The sequence below is a fragment of the Brassica napus genome, chromosome C8 (assembly GCF_020379485.1).
Source record: "Brassica napus cultivar Da-Ae chromosome C8, Da-Ae, whole genome shotgun sequence".
Classification (NCBI taxonomy): Eukaryota; Viridiplantae; Streptophyta; class Magnoliopsida; order Brassicales; family Brassicaceae; genus Brassica; species Brassica napus.
Genome location: NC_063451.1, coordinates 3,275,103 through 3,293,840, shown reverse-complemented (window position 1 = coordinate 3,293,840; position 18,738 = coordinate 3,275,103). Strand labels below are relative to the sequence as shown.

Here is an 18,738-nt window from a genome sequence, read left to right as displayed (position 1 = left end):
TATGCTTTGGAGAAAAGGAAACTCTATTTCCTTTTCCTTGTAATTGTTATATTTATATTATTATGTATTAGTAGTTTTCCTAATCCTTGTTGGTTTAGGTTTTTGGATACTTTCATTTTCTATGACTTGTAATCCTTATATAAAGAAACCCATATTATGATCAATAAAAATACAGAAACATTCAGTCTCTAAACCGTTTGTTTTACAACACGTTATCAGCACGATTGTTCTCTGCAATCTAAGCTAAAATCGCCAATCCCTTAAACCTAACCTAGCCGGCGACTTTAACCTAATCCCGACGAACCCTAATTCGTCCTAGCTCGCGTTCCAGCTCGTCAGCAACCGATCAGCTCCATCCCTAAGGTGTTCCTGATCCTAGACGACCTCAGCTTCCGTTCGCATCACAGCCAACTCGTGTTCCCGATCAACCAGCTCATAATCCCGATCAGCCGCTTGCAAACCCGATAGGAAGTAGCTCGCGAACCCGATAGGAAGCAGACGCGTCCCGTCCCGTTCAGCTCGCATCCGACGACAGCCAGCTCGCGTCCGTCCGTGTTCAGCTCGAGGTTCATCCGTTCTCTTTGGTGGTCCGGTTTCAACCCTACAAACAAAGGTATACCGATTAATCTAAGAACATAATGATCAAACCCTAAAACCCTAATCCATTATTATGGAAATCCAATGTTCTTGATAAACCCTAAAAATTGGTATAACCTAAAACTGATCATCTTATAATCACTAGATTGAAATCGATTCCATTAGAACATGTTGATTGTTTGTTCTGATCTGAATTATGAAAACCTTAAATCTTGGAATCGAAAACCCTAAAACCCTAAAGCTTGAAATCGATTTTAAATTGTTCTTGCTTGATTGAATGATTGATGATCTGAGTTTTAAGATTAATAGATTGATTGAATCTCGAAACTAAAATCTTAAGGCCTTGAAACCCTTAACCTCTTGTTGATAAAATCGACCATTTAAATGTTTAAAACCCTAAATCTCGTTTTAAATTCCTAAAGGCCTTGAAACCTTAAATCTCATATTGCTTAAAATTTGAATGATTGATTTGAGGTTTAGGATTGATTACATATTGCATGAGAGTTAGGTTGCTAGATTATTTGATTCTGAAACTCTAAATCCTAGCCGCATATTACAAGCCTTGAAATTGGTAAAACCCTAATTGATATGCAACTGAATGATAAGATTAAATGCATCTAAATTGATTATCCTTGTTTGCATTATATTCTGTTGTGGCCGTGTGATTTTGCTATGATCCATACCGAACGGCCGTGTGGCCTAACCATTCTGATGCATTGTTCATACTCGCGGCCTTGTGCCCTTGATAGATCACATTGTTTGCATCATGTGATTGAAAGCCGTGTCGCTTAATGCATCATAGCTTGGCCGTGTGGCCTAGAGAGACACCATATCTGAATGGTCGTGTGACCTTGCTTGCATATCTCATGAACCGATCTCTAGGATCGCTGTATCACATTACATGGCCGTGTGGCCTAAGCATCACATATAGACCTAGCATTCTCGACTTGTTTCGCACCATGATCGAGTAGTAAAGTGTTTTGGTCGAGAGACTTATGAAATCATATGCACTGATTATTTTGAATTCGTTGCATCCTAAATCATGAATTGATTGATAATATGGTTTCAGATGCCGAGATTTGAGCCTTTGGATTATGCCATTCTAAATCCCTCTGGAGAAAATTATTTAGGATGGGCAATGAACACTTCAGTTGTCCTGAAATCAAGATGACTCGGAAGGAGTATTATTCAGGGTAATTATGCAACTGAAAGTGAAAAGTATAGGACCATAACAATTATGTGCCATCATCTCACTGAGGATCTAAGAAATCAGTACCTAAATATTGAGAATCCTCGTGACCTTTGGAAAAAAATAAAATCCAGATACACAATGGTGTTATTACCAAAGGTTAGGCATGAATGGATGAGTCTCAGATTCCAGGACTTTGAGTCTGTGGATGAATATCATTTTTCTTTGTCCAAAATCGTTTACCAACTGAGACTATGTGGTGAAGTGGTAACAGAGGAGGATTTACTGGAAAAGACCTTCCTCACAGCCGATCCAAGAGATCTATTGTTACAACATATCTATAGATAAAAATGTTTCACCACCTATAATGATTTGCTATCATGCCTATTACTAACTGAGCAGAGTAATCAGTTGCTAAAAAGAAATAGTGAGATGAGACATCCTGAAGCAAATAAGACTGATATGGATCAGGATGAATCCAAGGCAGCCGTGTCCAATGTAACTGATGGTGTGGCCGGCATGTCTATTGACTAAAGAAAGATCTCGACATGCTAATTGTGTTTTAAGTCTTTGATTTGTGTTTTGCTTTAAACCTAATTGTCATTCACGATTTTATATATAATAATAGAATTGATTTGAGTTCATTACTATTATATCTTGCCTGATCTTACTTGATAATGTGAATGATTGATAAAGAAATCGCCTAAAAGGCATTATGGTACGGTATAGTAGCCTAGTAAAAAATCTATGGCTAAGGCATTGCCTAAAGGGAATTATATACACCCAAGAATATATGACCCATTGAGTTGATATGGTTTCCAAATAGAAACAATGGGCAAAAGGAAACAAGTTCCTTCAGATTTAAGAAAGAAAGAAAACGCCTAAGACCCTTTAAGAAAGTGGTCAAGACTATACCTATGTAATCTACTGATCAAAACTATGCTACAGATCAGTATGATAAGAGGCAAGAGCCATGGTGATCATACTGATATATCCCACAAAATTATACACTTTATGGCAAGACCGGATTAGCCATCCTAGTCTAAACTTGATGCAAAGATTGATATTGAGAAGGCACAAAGAGTTATCCCATAAGATCTCACGTTGTGAAACATGTACACAAAGGGAAACTCATTAGGCTTTATTGTCCTAAGCATCACGAAATTATAGTATGTTCATGAGGGGGAGAGAGGATAAACCCGTGATACATGATCAATACTACAAATTCGTGAACAAATTTGTGAACCATGGTCTATGACCATGATATAAACGGCTTGGCCGTGCAGTCCATTACCTATAAGGATCGGACATCCATCCTAAAGCTTAGGGACATCATGGATTTACATGTATATAAAGTGAAAATATATCAGGCCATATAAGTGAGCATAGATATTCCCATCTCAGATTGAATACGGGTCATAAACCAGACATACACCATCTTAAGGGACTTTGAATAAACCACCACAGACATATGTGCCGTCTAAGATGGAACCTCAGAAGAGGATTGGGAATATATGTTGGATAAGAGTATGACTTTCTTCCACGACTTCTAAGAGACCTTGAGCCAAATATGGGTGATCAGAAAGTGGCCAGGTACACGGATTGTATGATCAATGAATCCGACTATCCAACATTAAAAAGAGAAAGCTATAAGCTGGTAAAGAGTAAAGAATGATAAGAAACAGAATGGTATCAACCATCATTGTCTTGGCAAAGATCCTCAGATTAGAATTATAGACGTCCAAAGAAAGAAAAGATTATACATAGCTAGCTAATCGAGATGCCAGACACTGACCCGAAAAGAAAAGAAAGGAATGACTAAGTCATAACCAGCTTAGCACCAAACGAAGTCTGATGTCCTAGAAAGAGACACAGTCAAGTTGCTACAGAGTCTATACAAGATAGACCAAAGTGTTCCATAAGATAAGGAACCTCGGAAAGAGAAAGGTGCATAGAATACAAATCCGAGGTCATAAGGAAACCCGACTAGACATTGAGAAAAGGCTGTGCAGCTAAACATCTAAGGTACCAAACCATGTAGTTTGGGACGCCAAGCTACTAGGTAACAAAGGTCCTGGATAATGAAATCTCAAATCGATTAGATCATGTCTGGAACACAATGGAACCATATATAAGTGTCGACACATAAAGATATATTTGTACATAAGAGAGTAGCACTTGAACATAAAGATATAAACGAGAATCAGAACCCACGAAAGAGTACTCATAAAGAATAAAGATTAGATTGAAAAGATAAACGTGGGGCTTAAAGTATCTATAGAGAAAGATAGGCGTATTAGCCACATACATATATACAGAAACGCCATCTGATATAAACCAGTAAAATAGATGGGTCTTGTGAGGGAAAAGAAACCGTGAGATATGGTACATGATCACGAGGTCTAAAGGTATTCATGTTTCCTACTAACAACATTCGATCATAGCTTGTTACACAAGGATACTCACAGAGAACATTGACTAGATTATAAGGAGATGAACTCCTATGTGGTGGATGCTGCTACACAATTTCGAAATTGATAAAGGTCTGGTCATAAGAAAGAAATTAGATTGACATATAACGATGTAGTAAGCAGCATATGGATCACTGGATAAATGACAACATTGTTCCTAAGCTGTTCATGGACTGAAACAAAGCGGCTGCATATAGTATATAATACTAGTAAAGGAGTTCTATAAGAACGATCAAATTCATTCCATATGTAAGCTAATAAAGAAATTCGAATTCCTTGTGTTTATACTAAACCAACCTAAAGAGAGGTTAAAAAGGTTTATACAGATCTGTGACACTAGCATGGACCGACTAGATTGTAATACGGGCTAGTGGAAAAGAAAGATCAGCCCAAAGAAAGGTAATTCGGATTGCCTCAGCTTGCTACCTCGGATAGCATGTTCTCCGGATAGACCAATCCAACATCAGATCCCTTAGATAAGGATCCGGCATAGCAGAACAGTCTGCTGCTGCTGTGAGGCTGAGAGGAGACATTTAATCTATCCTTCTCGATCGGATACCAATAGGTTGCAGTCCATAAGAATGTGTGATCGAAGTCCATGACCTAATATATATATTCATTGTGTGATATGATTCATAACAACAGAGGTCATGAGACGACATCAATATAAGGATAGGACTGCAATGAAAAACGAATATGGCATTGCCTAAGGCAATAGAGATCGATGACCACATGTGAGATTCATGAGTGTATTTGGCCACAGTGCCATAGTTAGATAAGATTGTAAAATTCATTACAACAATGATCATTGATCAAGTAATGATCATGGACACTCATGAGACAAGTTATGAACATGTATAAAAGAAGTCTATGACTCAACATGGATCGATCAGATTAGTGCATAGTCGATGGTAGTATAGAGAAAACTCATACAGTCCGTTACCTATCAATCAGCATTTTAACATCGTCATAGGCGGCTAATAGCCAAAGAGAGTATCCGTGAGGATGTTTTTGGTCGAGGGCCATAGTCCTGACCATAGTCCTACATGTCTGACCAAAGTATAGAGTGGTCGACAGCAAAGGTTCACTTCTTGACCATGTACATACGATGTCAGAAGACATGAGAAAAGACCGGAAAGATCAAAATGGTCCAATTACGGTTCAGTAATAAACTTGGCCGACTTAATTACTCTCTTCCTGCACGTCCAAGAAAGATCACGCATCAGATGCGTAGACTAAAGAACCTACACTGAGGTTCACATCAGGGGGAGCAGTACGTGTTGTACTCTTTTTCCTTCATCATGGTTTTGTCTCACTGGGTTTTCCTGATAAGGTTTTAATGAGGCAACATTAAGCGTATTACAATCTCTGAATGGTTATGGCATCCAAGGGGGAGTGTTATAAATTAATTGATTGATGTCCATAACCAGTCCGGTCAATAACCGGTCCATACACTTAGAGAGAGAGAGACGACCCAACCCTAGAGAGAGAGAGAGAGAGGCGGTCATGACCTTAGGAGAGAGAGAGAGAGAGGCGGCTTATGCTTTGGAGAAAAGGAAACCCTATTTTCTTTTCCTTGTAATTGTTATCTTTCCATTATTATGTATTAGTAGTTTTCCTAATCCTTGTTGGTTTAGGTTTTTGGATATTTTCTTTTTTTTTTATGACTTGTAATCCTTATATAAAGGAACCCATATTATGATTAATAAAAACACAGAAACATTCAGTCTCTAAACCGTTTGTTTTACAACAAGAAATGAGTAAACTTTTACTCTCATGGATATGAGAGTAAACATCTCATATATATTATTTGAGGATTTTTGCAAAGATGTAACCTTAAGTTTAAGTTTGTAAGAATTAAAAATAGACCCGAGTGATGTGGCAAGAGTTTAAGCTCTATAATTGCTTACGTGGCAGAATTTGAGAGAGTTTGTGCATACCATAATTTAAAAAATACTAGGGGTTTGCCGGCGCTAAGCGCCGGATTTTTGTATAATGATATATGTTTTAATAGTTTTAAAATTATTTTTGGTGTTTTAGTAAAAAAATATTTATCAAACATATAAAGATATTTAAATTTATTTCAATTCTTGTATTAATTGTCTTTAGATTTTTTAAAAAATAAGAAAAATTTGAATACATATGCAATATATTTTTGCCTTTTATGTAAATGGATCTTTTGACCTTTTTATTAATCGTTGTTGCTTTTGATCGAATTTTTAATACTTGGATATTATGTTCCTAAATTTTAGAAAGATATACAATGAATTTCAACTGCAATATAAACAAATTGAACATTATTAATCACAGGTGATCTAAAATACTATAATATTAATAAAAAATGCATTAGAATCAAGACTAAAATACGAAAAACATTTTATTTCTTTCATTTGACAGAACATTTTTGATTGTTTTCCAACAACATACATGTATGATTTAATGTACTCCAATTTCAGCGAGATAATAATTTAGGAGAAGCAACCGAGCCTTTCGATTGAGGGAGACCGTAACCAAAGTCACGATCATTCTAAGGTTGAAATCTGGATGGTCTTTTTGCTAGACCCGCTGGTTCGAGTCCAGCTCGTGACAAAAGGCTTTGATCAGACTAAAATATATAATCATATTATACTTATACCATTTGATATAACATAGTTTCACAAATACTATTATTTAAGCTTCATATGCATATATTAACGGTATTCATATATGCACCAAGAGTAAATCTGCTACTCAAACTAATAGATTATTTTATTTCTGTTATATTTCAAATTTTGAGAGGCTGAAATACAATTTATGCATGAGTATTGATATTTTATATGATTTTAATTGTTTTTGTTTGATTTTAAAATCATTTTATTATATTTAAATATTTACTCTATGAAGACTGTTTTAATTTTCTATTTTAGAAATTGTTCAATGAAATAACGATTGATTTAAAGTGTAAAATCTGAATTGTTTATTATTTGAACATACAAAAACAATTAGTTGCACTGAAATGAGAGACAAATTGGTTATAAAATTTGGATATTTTTATAGAACAATCATATAGATTACCCTTATATGTTTGCTATTTCTGCTCATACAAACATATATTTGATGTAATTTATCATAAATATGTATAATATGTATATTATGTGTATGTATGCAACACTAATCAGTTATTGGGCTTGATTCTTGTTTAGAAGAAAGATTGTTGGAAAGAGGAAGCATAAGACGTTCTTTCATTGAACTCAAATGTTTATTAGTTTTCTTAATGTATGTTTTGTACGTATATATAAAAAAAGAGTTAAAGGTAAACTAAAATTATCGTTGTATACTTGTAATGTGTCATCATCCTTTATCTGATAATTGTTTATAAATTAATTCTTTCTTAATTTGATCTCTGTTGGTTGGAGCTTTGGGGCTTTAGATTTTAGACCAGGATGAGATTTATTCGCAAAGTTGAAAATGTTAAGAAAAACAAAGTGTACCCGACTTTAACTTGTTTATTAAGTCAGTATATATTATGCACTACAAATAAGAAGTTTCATGTTTCTCAGATTAGTCATAGCAAGCCGATCTCCTTTCTAGATCATCCACTTCAGTATATTGCAAGAAACAAAGTTTTAGTTTAAATCACCTAGGGTTATTTTCCAAGACATATTTAACAAAACTATTTAAGAAAAACAAACCTTAAATGCAACACAAAACACTAATCTCATCAAGCACCTATGAGATCGATACAAAGGAATGAGCTACTTAGAAGAAGCTTGAAGAAAACCAATGAAAAGTGTGCGAGTATGAATCTTGTGATTGAAAAAGCAAATAATTACATGGTTTAGTGAGATCTTCAGTTTTATTTTCAACTTCTCTTCGTCAACTCCATCAGTAACCTCTGACATCATCGCTTTCAATAAACACTATAAACAAAACAAACATGACACACTCAATCTTTGTGATTACCCATGATTTCAGAGTATTATGGTCCTAGAAATGAATGTAGTTTTTGTTTTGCGTCATGTCCAGTTGTGCTTAAAGCTTTTGGAATTCGTTGATCACTTTTGCTTGATCCATGGATGAGATTTTCTGAAAATGTGAGAAACAGAGCAAGGTATGAGAATATAAATTGTGCTAAGATTTTCTTTTGCTACACCTTTTAGCTACCATATCGTTAAGATATAATTTCCTCGTAGAAGTAAGTTTCCAGAGGTAAGAACACATACCATGTGTAGCCACAACCATTTCTTGCTTGAAAGTGCGGAAATCATCTGCACATGAAATAGTTTTCAATTGAAGCAAAGCAGAGTTGGAGTAGCTAAGAAGATTTCAACACTGTCAGAGTCACTGCTCAATTTTTATAAGGAGATAACCTGGGAGAACTAAGCTAAAACACTGTTATGAACCAGACCATCAGATCCTAGCACATGTAAATATAAAAGGCGAAATTTTTGTAGAATCTTGTAGAAGCGGATGATAGAACCAGCTAGGAGAGTCCATACTCCATAGATGAAAATCAGTTTACGATCATGATCCCAAATTCCATTACAACCTTGACCGCAAAGAAATCAACAACATGCTAAGAGATCATCGATGAATAAAGAAAAATATTTAAGTGCATAAATGTATATAAAAACAATGAAAACTGCGAAGGGTGGCCCATAACATCTATAACCATCCTACAAAGGTTCTATTCGCCGTAATTCATATTGAATAACCACGGATCATACGGTAAGTTTAATGTATATTTTCCTTAGTAAAATAACATACAAGATCCACTGTTCGTTTAAGATGTATGAAATATTTATCGAATTAATTTGCATTCATAAGCTACAATATGTATCTCTTAAATATGTAAATTTTGTATTTATTACACGAAAACTTTGGCACCAAGGCGTTGATCGAAATTAATATTGGCACCTAGGTGTAAATAAATGCGTCTGTTCTACACTTGCCATAAGAACATTTGGATCTTGCCTTAAATTAAACTATACATCATATCAAAATACATATTTATATTTTGATATCTTCGTTAAACATATATATTGAAAATTTAATATTTTAATTTTGAAATCTTCATTGTTTTCTTAAATGATTATAAATTATTGAAACCACTAAACATTTCACATTAAAAAAATCGTTGGTGTAAATGTTTGTTACACAAATATGCAAATAATCATAAAATCATATAAGTAGAAACCTCATTTAATAAATATCCATATTAAAAACCATATTAAAAGTATACTATATATCTATGTTAATATCATTTAAATTTCATTATATATCATATACGATATACAAGATTGATTGTTTTGATTTATTTATGCTAAAATGATTGCGAATAAATAAGTGAGGTCGTATGATTTATATGCGCACACCATGGTAACTGATTTCTTAGTTATTTAATATATAATTATTATTTTATTATTTCATAATATGAAAAAACATAAAATAAGTAATAAATATAAAATATTTATTCTGCACAAGGCGCAAATCTTAACCAAACTATGATTCTATTTAATAATTTTAAATTTTAAATATTTTCTAAATCTCAGGCCAAAAAATATAACGAATGAGAATAAACTCAAAAATCAATATTTATATCGAACAATAACCAAAATGAAAAAAATGACACAAAATGAGAAAAACATTGAATATAAACGTAAACTTCTCATAACCATAATTAACTTTTAAATTGCTAAATCATGATATAAAATCGAGCTGGCATAGTTTCATTGTAATCAAATAATAGGCCTTAGATTCTTTGGCCTAAGCGTTAGATTCTTATGCGATAAGTGATTTTTTGACCTAAAATATTTTTAAAAATAAGATCAACTCATCAGTAAACAAATTATGTAATTAACAAAATAATTTTAAAAAAATGTTTAAAGACCAAAAATATTAATTCGATCAATAATATAAATTTTATTTTTCTATACGATATTTTTTAAATAATTTTCATATAAATCCACTTTGCACAATGCACAATGCCCATATCTTATCCTAGTTTATCTCTATTTGAATAGTAATAGGAGGAAATAAAAATAAACATATTTTTACCTGATTGGGAATTGTTGGAGTAACTGTTTTCTCTCTTTTAATTTTTACTAAAGTTACAACCAATCACACTCTTTTATTAACTGTTTCCACTTTTCGTTTTCGAGTTGTAGTCTTGGAGAAGGTAACAAGTTCTCTCTCATTGTTGATTTATTTCTGATAAGTTTCTGCTGGGAAAGGAAGACACTTGAAAGAGTTGTTAACCTTATCTAGTTGAGATTATAATGTTTAGTGTTTTTGTTGCGTTTAGTGAACTAAGCTTGTCGTCTCACTGTAATGTCTTTGTTTTTTTTTTTTCTGGCCAGAGGAGGAAATTGAAAGATGAAAACTTGCTCGCTTTTCAAGACAGCAGCCGCCGCATCAGCCGTTACTGTGATGGCTGGTTCTGGGGCTATGCTGGCCAACTCCTTTAAATCAAGAAGAGAGATGCAAGAGTACCTTTGGGGTCTTGTTGCCGATGCTCGGAGATACTGTTCGACCGATATGACTATGGTCATAACCGAAGTTTGCGGAGACCAACCGAACAAGGTTTTCCAAGATGCAAAAGTGTACATATCCAAGCACGTATCCACCAGAATGTCTTCTTCAATCCGTGTCTTCAAGCATGAGAAGGATGTCAACTTAACATTCACCGTGGAAGAGGAGGACAATGTATTCACCCACACTTTCCAGGGAGTCGAGCTCCGTTGGATCCTCCGCTGCCACCAAATCGACGGTACAAAGTTCCGTTATTACGAGCTCACCTTCCCCAAGAAAGCCAAGGAAATGGTCATCCGCTCTTACTTGCCTTTTGTCTCCCGTGAAGCTGCAAGGCAAAGGGTGAAGACACGTAAGCTCTTCTATATCGATGAAGCAGAGAAATGGACGTCTGTGACTTTCAACCATCCCTCGACTTGGATCGATTTGTGGAGAAAGGTACCACGTATAATAGAGGATATCTGTTGTGTGGTCCTACTGGGACAGGAAAGTCAAGTCTGGTCGCTGCCATGGCAAACTATCTCAAGGCTGATGTGTATGACTTAGACTTGAGTCAAGTTAGCAGCAGTTCTCAACTTCAGACGTTGCTCATGGAAACAACCAACACTTCCATCATACTTGTGGAGGATATAGATTGTTTGCCAGAGTTCAAGAAAAGGAGTTTTAAGAAAGTTGATGAAACTAAGGTACCAATTCCCACTCCTTTTAAAGTTTTATTAAAACCCTTTTCATCAATCAATAGTTTGTAGAAATAGATGATAGAGCCAAATCGTAGTTCGTCTTCACACTAGAGATTGATGTTCATAAAACAACTATCTCTTCTCAAAAGTCGAAGATATTGAAAGAGAATCAATCTTCAAATTGAATGAGAGAAAATGTATACAGAGTTTTCCGAGAAAATGAGAAATATTATACAAATTGACTGAATGAATCTAACAGACGTTTGTTACAGAGCTTTAAACAAGTTGTTAGCTCGTAACAAACTCAAATGATCTCGGACGTCCACGTGTCTTTATTCTCTTTCTCTCTTATTTCGAATTTTCCCTCCTCTTTATTTGATTCTCCACCCTACACGTGTACCACTATGATCTCATGTCAATGAGTAACTCATTGACAGGAGATCAATGAGTTATCCTCAGAAAACATGTTTTCAAACCTCTCAATGAGTAACTCACGACATCTCATCTAATTAGTCAACAGATCTGACCCAGATTCAGATTGCAAGATCGCTTAGTGCCAAGTTGAAGCTGGACTATCGAAATGAATTGATGATAATCTCACTTTCAAATCATCAGGAGTATTATCAATCGCAAAATATTCTTCAACCTTAAAGAACCAATCTCTGATCTTATCACCGTTGAATCGAGGAAATCCAAACGCCCCAATCTCGTCATTCCAGTATAGTGTGGATTCATACCAGATCTCGCCGGACGAGGATGATCGGAGCTCAGATTGTTGATTTCCTGATTCGCCGACGCTCTCGGTGTCGTATCGCGTTGAGAACGCTTGATACTGTTGATCGCCTTCTCTGTCTTCTCCGTAATAAACTTGATCGCCTCAAACATTAGCGCGGCATTCTTATGGATCTTGTTGTTCTGCTCAGCGATCGATTCCTCCATCTTCTCTAACTGTGAACCGATAGCCTCCGTTGTTTCCTTAACCACCGCGTCCTTCAACGATTGCTGTGATCTTGTTTCTGCCATGTTTTCCGAGGATGACGAAGCTCTGATACCTTTGATAGAGCCAAATCGTAGTTCATCTTCACACTAGAGATTGATGTTCATAAAAAAACTATCTCTTCTCAAAACTTGAAGATATCGAAAGAGAATCAATCTTCGAACTGAATGAGAGAAAATGTATACAGAGTTTTCCGAGAAAATGAGAAAGATTATACAAATTGACTGAATGAATCTAACAGATGTTTGTTACAGAGCTTTAAGCAAGTTGTTAGCTCGTAACAAACTCAAATGATCTCGGACGTCCACGTGTCTTTATCCTCTTTCTCTCTTATTTCGAATTTTCTCTCCTCTTTATTTGATTCTCCACCCTACACGTGTACCACTATGATCTCTAGTATCAATAGACTTATAGATACATTCATTGGATTTGATTTGATCTGATTGATATATTATTCTCTATGGGCTCTTCTTGATAAGGCAACCCTCTCGGGCTTTCTCGACTTTATGGATCGGGGCTGCTCAAACTGTGGTGACCAGAGAATCATTGTCTTCACAGCAACCAACAAAGAGAAGCTTGGATCAGCATTCCTGAGGGAAAGAGGCATAGATGTTCATATCCACATGCCTTACTGCACACCTGACGCCTTTGAAATCCTGGCCTCCAACTATCTCAGCATCACTACCCACAAGCTCTTCAGTGAGATCAAAGAATCGATTCTGCAAACTGAAGTTACCCCTGGCGAGGTTGCTGAACAATTGTTGGGTTGTGGGTCTGTCAACAAAGTTCTTGAAACACTAGTTGAGTTCTTGGCAGCCAAGAAAGGAAAAGCTCAGGAGGCTTGATGACTCTCTCTCCCCACAACTTCGAACATCTAATCAGCTTTCTGAAATAGCTCGTAATAGTTTTTGTGTATTCGTTTAGCATGGAAATTATCCTAATCAGCTAAAGACTTAAAAGTAATTACGTCATTATCCTAACAATGTTAGGACTTATTTAACCAATGTAGTAGTTATCTTATTACTCCCTTCAAGTTGGAAGTGTAAGATTTTACACACCCAACTTGTACAAAAGATCTTCAGACAGTGGTCGAGGTAGTGATAAGTGAAATGCATGCAAGCTGATTCTTGGAAGTAACATGTTCAGTAGTAATGAGATTAGCTTGTACCGCATCACATACATGATAGCAGTTTTTTTTCTAGATGTTTAGTATGCTTGTGAAACACCGTGTTTGTTGCAATATGAATAGCCAACTTGCTATCATAGAATAGACGCATTGGAGTCGGATGTGAGAGATCAAACGAGGCAAAGCATTGCTTTAACCATTTCAGTTCTTTAAGCGTAATAAACATTACACGATATTCTGTTACTGCTGATGATAAAGACAATGTATCTTGCTTCTTTGCTTTCCATGTAACCGGAGAATCACCAATAAAGACAATATAGGCACTGGGAGATCTTCTAGAAACCAGACATGACGACTAATCAGAGTCACAATAAGCGCTTATTTGCAGAGAATCATTAGCCTTTAAGAAAGAAAGAAAGAAAGAGTAACATTGATTATCCAATGCACAAAGTTCATGTCATTGAGAGTGATGATGATGAGGACTTACTAGAGTGACAGTAGTGATAGTACACTACGAGAAATATGGGTATTAATAGCAGTCCACGGTAGCACAAATTCACTGATTGCTATCAAAATTTTCAAAATTGGAGTACAACTCTATCATAGCATTAAATTTGCATTATAAAAGATTTTGATTAAGCGGAAAACCAAAAATCACTACCGTAGCTTGGAATTTTATTTTGGAGGCGAAAACACTTTGCCAAATTTCACTTTGGCACCAAAATATTTTGTTTTAATAAAAAATAATAACTGTTTATGGCCCAAGTCATTTCCTTCCTTGGAAGAAAAAAGAAAACTTCTTGATTATCTTTTTCTTCTTCTTCGTTGTTTACTTCAATCTAATCTCTTCATCCTCCATATTCTTCAGTTTGTGTTTTTTCTTCTTCTTATTCATTCCAATCCAAGGGAACCCTGATCTGTCTTTCCCAAAGTCCTCCATTTTGCACTCTGTAAATCAATCATCGTCGTCTCCACCAAACCCTAAACCTCGATCTCTCCTTGAACGACGATTATGTCTCATAATCATCTCCGCAAGACCTCGCAACCCCCTCAATTTCACTCCTTCCTGCGTCGCCTCTGATTCGATAAAGGAGAGACGGATGCAGCAGAGACAGCCATACATTGCTGAACATGTTATATTTCTTCTTAAAAGTCTTCTCCCTCTTGCAGAATGAATCTTTACCGTTTTGCTTACGAATTGGTCCTTATGATGATGATTATGTGTGTGTTTCAGCTAGAGGAAATCTTGGAAGGAAACAGATATGTTAAAGGTGGAAACCGTTACTGGAAGAACATTGTAGATTTGCCTCTGTTTGTTTCTCTCCGCTCTTCTATATTTCATTCGTGTGCTTGCCGAATTTGGCGTAAACCTCTCTACTTTTAGTTTTGATGACTAAGTCTGAGACTCTTGTGATTGTAGGAACTAGTGTTCAGACTAACGAAGAGGTCGCAATTAAGCTCGTGAGTGGTTCAATAGATAAAGACTCCAACTTTTCTTTTTTGTTCAAAGTTGATTTTTTAACTGTTGTTGTTGCAGGAAAGTGTGAAGACTGCGCAACACCAGGATATATAGTGTTGTTCAGAAAGAGTTTGGTTTGTGCTGATTGAGAAGCACTGATAGATGAAGTCACAGAGAAGATTGAGAAAGATCTGGTTCTTCTTGGAGCTACAACTGTTGAGGATAAACTCTAAAATGGGGTAAGCTGCTATTACACAACCTAAGTTACAGATTGGTGACTGGTGAGCTTCCTTGAGTTGCTCAAGCAGGAATAAATATTTGAGTTTTGACAGGAGACAAGGTGGAGACTGCTGTCAATATTGGGTATTGATATATGGGAACCTCCTACTTATATTTCCTCCAGAGACTTCTATTCTTACTCACTCTCTGACCCCACCTGTGTGCGTTAATCTTTAACAGCTTCTCTTGAAAGAGTCAGATGCGAAGCATCAGAATGTTGGACAAGAATAGATGTTATGTGAAGTGTCCACTCTGTGAGAGGTTTCTGTGTGTGGGACTGTGGTGTTCCTTGGCATGATTCTGTGAGCTCTGAAGAGTTTCAGATTCTTCCGGTTGATGAAAGATATCCAGATCATTGCATCACTTGGCTAGGTATAAGAGATGGATACAGTGTTTGGCTTTGTGGTTTCTTATATCAATGTTGATATCTCTCTTTGTGTTCTTTGCCATGAGCTTTGCTACTGTTGTGGAGCAGAGTACAGAGAAGGACAACATAGTTGCACTTGTGACACATTCAACTCAATGCCAAGGGTAATGGACGCTTACTCAGAGCAAGAAAGATCTCAGCTAGCTCTGATCCAACGGTTCTTAGTGGGTGATTGGATTTTGAAACATGAAACCTTTTTTGTTGCAGGAAGAGTTGTTGATGGCAGAGAGATGACTGTTCAGTTTCATGAAACCTTTCTATGTATATGAGTATTTCTGTCTTAGATTTGCAAACACACTTATGTTCCAGTCTTTGGTTTTTTTCAGTTTTATCTGAGATGACTCTTGAGATTGAAGTTGTTTGAACTGTGTATAGGCAGGGGCAAGAGATGTATATTTTTCAGTTTCATCTGAGATGATAATTGGATTTTTGTTAGTTTATATAAACCATATATGCCCGTTATTAATATAACAATGCAAAACTGATTTTATATAATTAATTAGATATAAAATCATCATTTATTGTAAAATAATTGTATTTTTAATTTATATGATTGAGTGTAAAATTAAAAGATAAAAATTGATTAATTAGAGTTTTGTTTTAAAATATTTATATATATATACTAGTTTAGGGGTTCATATGTTTAGTGTGATACTATTATATCAAGTTTGGCGTAGTCAAACTTAAACCCCTAAACTTTGCTCTAAACCCTAAACCCCAAAACTTAACCTTAAACTATAGACATATATCATAACCCAAATTAGTCATATACACTAAACTCTAACTAAAAATCTTAAAATTTTAAATGTATACCATACCACAGATCATGTAAATCATACTTATATCATAAACTCACATCTTTAATCTCTTATTTTAAATATAAAAATAAATATAAGTAGTTGTTAAAAAAATAAATTATATAACCAGTTGTTACAAAAGTTAAATTTTAAAATCTTAACCTCATACTTATATAGCTAAACTCTGAATCCATACTACAAATTTCAAACCATATATAATAAACATAACCTTTAAACTTTAAATTTTAATATTTTAGTTCACATTTAATCATATACTTCATTCTAAATCTTAACCCTAAACCATAAACCAAATACCTCATATTAACATATATCATAATACATTAAATCTTAATTTTTAAATAAATTATATTCATACAAGAAAAACATACTACTCCAAACTAACAACATTTCACATTATACATTTACAAAATAAAATTAAACCACCAAATAATAAACCAAAAAATACAATCTAATATTTTCAGTCAAACCCTAAACCATATATATATATATATATCATACCCCAACCAAATACCTCAACATATAATATTAATTAATAAATTTTTAAAACTAAACTATAAAATATTGATTATAAAATCTTTGTTTTATTCAAACATCAATTTTAAAAAGTTATAAACCAAAAGTCATCAAAATGTTGAAAATAGAACAACAAAAGATAAAAACAAAGAGGAAAAATTCTATTGGATAACTAATAAATAAAAAGGAAAATTACAGGCCAATCCGCTCTCATCACGCAGATCACTCTCTGAGCCGTAGGATACAAATAGATCAATGGATGAGATTTTCTTATTTTCTTTTTCCCTTTTCTTTTTTTTCTCTATCTCTCTCTCTCGCGCTCTTATCTTCACAGATCTTTTTTTTAGATCTCTCCACCTTCGACAAATCTCTTTTATTTTACAGATCTCTTTTTCTTAATCATCTCATACACACACAACACTGTCTTACTCTCCTAACCTCACTCACACACGATTCATCTCACAGACATCTCTCTGTTTCACTCTCCTAATCTCTCTGTCTCACGCACGACACATCCCCAACCATCTTCTTCAGAAAGCGACGGTGGAGGCGCCAAAGCAATGGTGGAAGCTGCAGCAGACTCGTCTCTGGTCAAGCACTGCGTTGGCTTCACCTCCTCACCACCACCACAGGTCAACTCACTTCACCTTCCTCTTATCTGCTCTCTTGTTCATCTTCTTATATATTTATGATTGATTTTGTTTTGTTTACATATTTATTAAGGAGCAAGGGAAGGAGAAGCAGTGGTGTGACATAGCGGCGTTTCCGGATCAAGCGTGGTGCGGCGGTGAGGTGGTGGTCGTGCGGTGGAGATGCGAGCATCATGGTCGGCGGAGACTGAAGAAGAACGTAGTTTGGTGGCCGTATTAGGTTTAGTTAGGGTTAATTAGTTAACCAATTTGTAATTCTAAACCAATTTGTAATTGTACCAATTTGTAATTGTACCATTTTGTAATTGTACCATTTTGTAATTGTAAACCATGTAAACCAAAATTCAATTTATGAAAATACCAATTTATTGTTACAAAAAAAACAATTTATTATTTTTCATTAACTAAACCGATTTAATTATAAATTAATCTATAGTGTGTTTTTATAAAAAGAAATTAAATGTATATTCTGGATAATTTTTTATAAATAAATATATATATTCAGTGGCACCGAAAATGTGTTATTAAAAATAATGTTGCAACATGACCAAAATGCCATAGAAATCTACGTAATAGCAAGAAAAATGTGTTATAAACTATGTTATTATAGGAAGAAATTAACGTTACAACATCTCTATTATTTATAGCACACGGAAAACGCTACGATAGATGGGGGTCTATTATAGCTGCGGCTGTCACGGCGTTCTTCGAAACGCTACGAAAACGATATGATAGCGTTTTTCGGGTGCTACTAATGCCGATTTTTCTTGTAGTGGTGATTCGAGTGATAAAGAAGTGATTGACTTGGAAAAAATGCTGAAGATGAAACCAAGAGTCAGCGTTAAATCTGACAAAAAATATTATTGGTAATGTTTCAAGACTTAAACTAAAGATTTGTGGGTTTCTTTTTCTATGTGTGTGTGATTTGGTCGTTCATATTTGTTGTAGAGTTATGTTGAAGAGACTGAATCAATGGATGAGATTGAAGAAGATAAGAGAGCCTTGAGGAGGAGTAAGGGAAG

At 35.0% G+C, this 18,738-nt stretch overlaps 1 protein-coding gene and 1 long non-coding RNA gene across 5 annotated transcripts; both read left to right on the top strand.

The window, feature by feature from the left end:
• Positions 1-9,639: 9,639 nt before the first annotated feature.
• On the top strand, positions 9,640-13,282 carry LOC106423814 (AAA-ATPase At3g50940-like). The gene has a single exon (XM_048765676.1). It carries the CDS (start codon positions 10,612-10,614, stop codon positions 11,311-11,313), a length of 702 nt encoding a protein of 233 aa, XP_048621633.1. The 5' UTR covers positions 9,640-10,611; the 3' UTR covers positions 11,314-13,282.
• Positions 13,283-14,192: 910 nt separating this feature from the next.
• Positions 14,193-18,151, top strand: LOC106423851. Of its 4 annotated transcripts, none has more exons than XR_007327425.1 (8): positions 14,193-14,703; positions 14,805-14,841; positions 14,991-15,031; positions 15,108-15,268; positions 15,362-15,392; positions 15,489-15,680; positions 15,784-17,698; positions 17,790-18,151. It is a non-coding gene; the product is annotated as an uncharacterized LOC106423851 (long non-coding RNA). The 4 variants fall into 4 exon arrangements; XR_007327424.1 differs by having other exon boundaries at positions 14,239-14,703; positions 15,489-15,839; positions 15,943-17,698; positions 17,790-18,124; XR_001284734.3 differs by having other exon boundaries at positions 14,217-14,703; positions 14,805-14,881; positions 15,489-17,698; positions 17,790-18,138.
• The last annotated feature ends 587 nt before the right edge of the window (positions 18,152-18,738 follow it).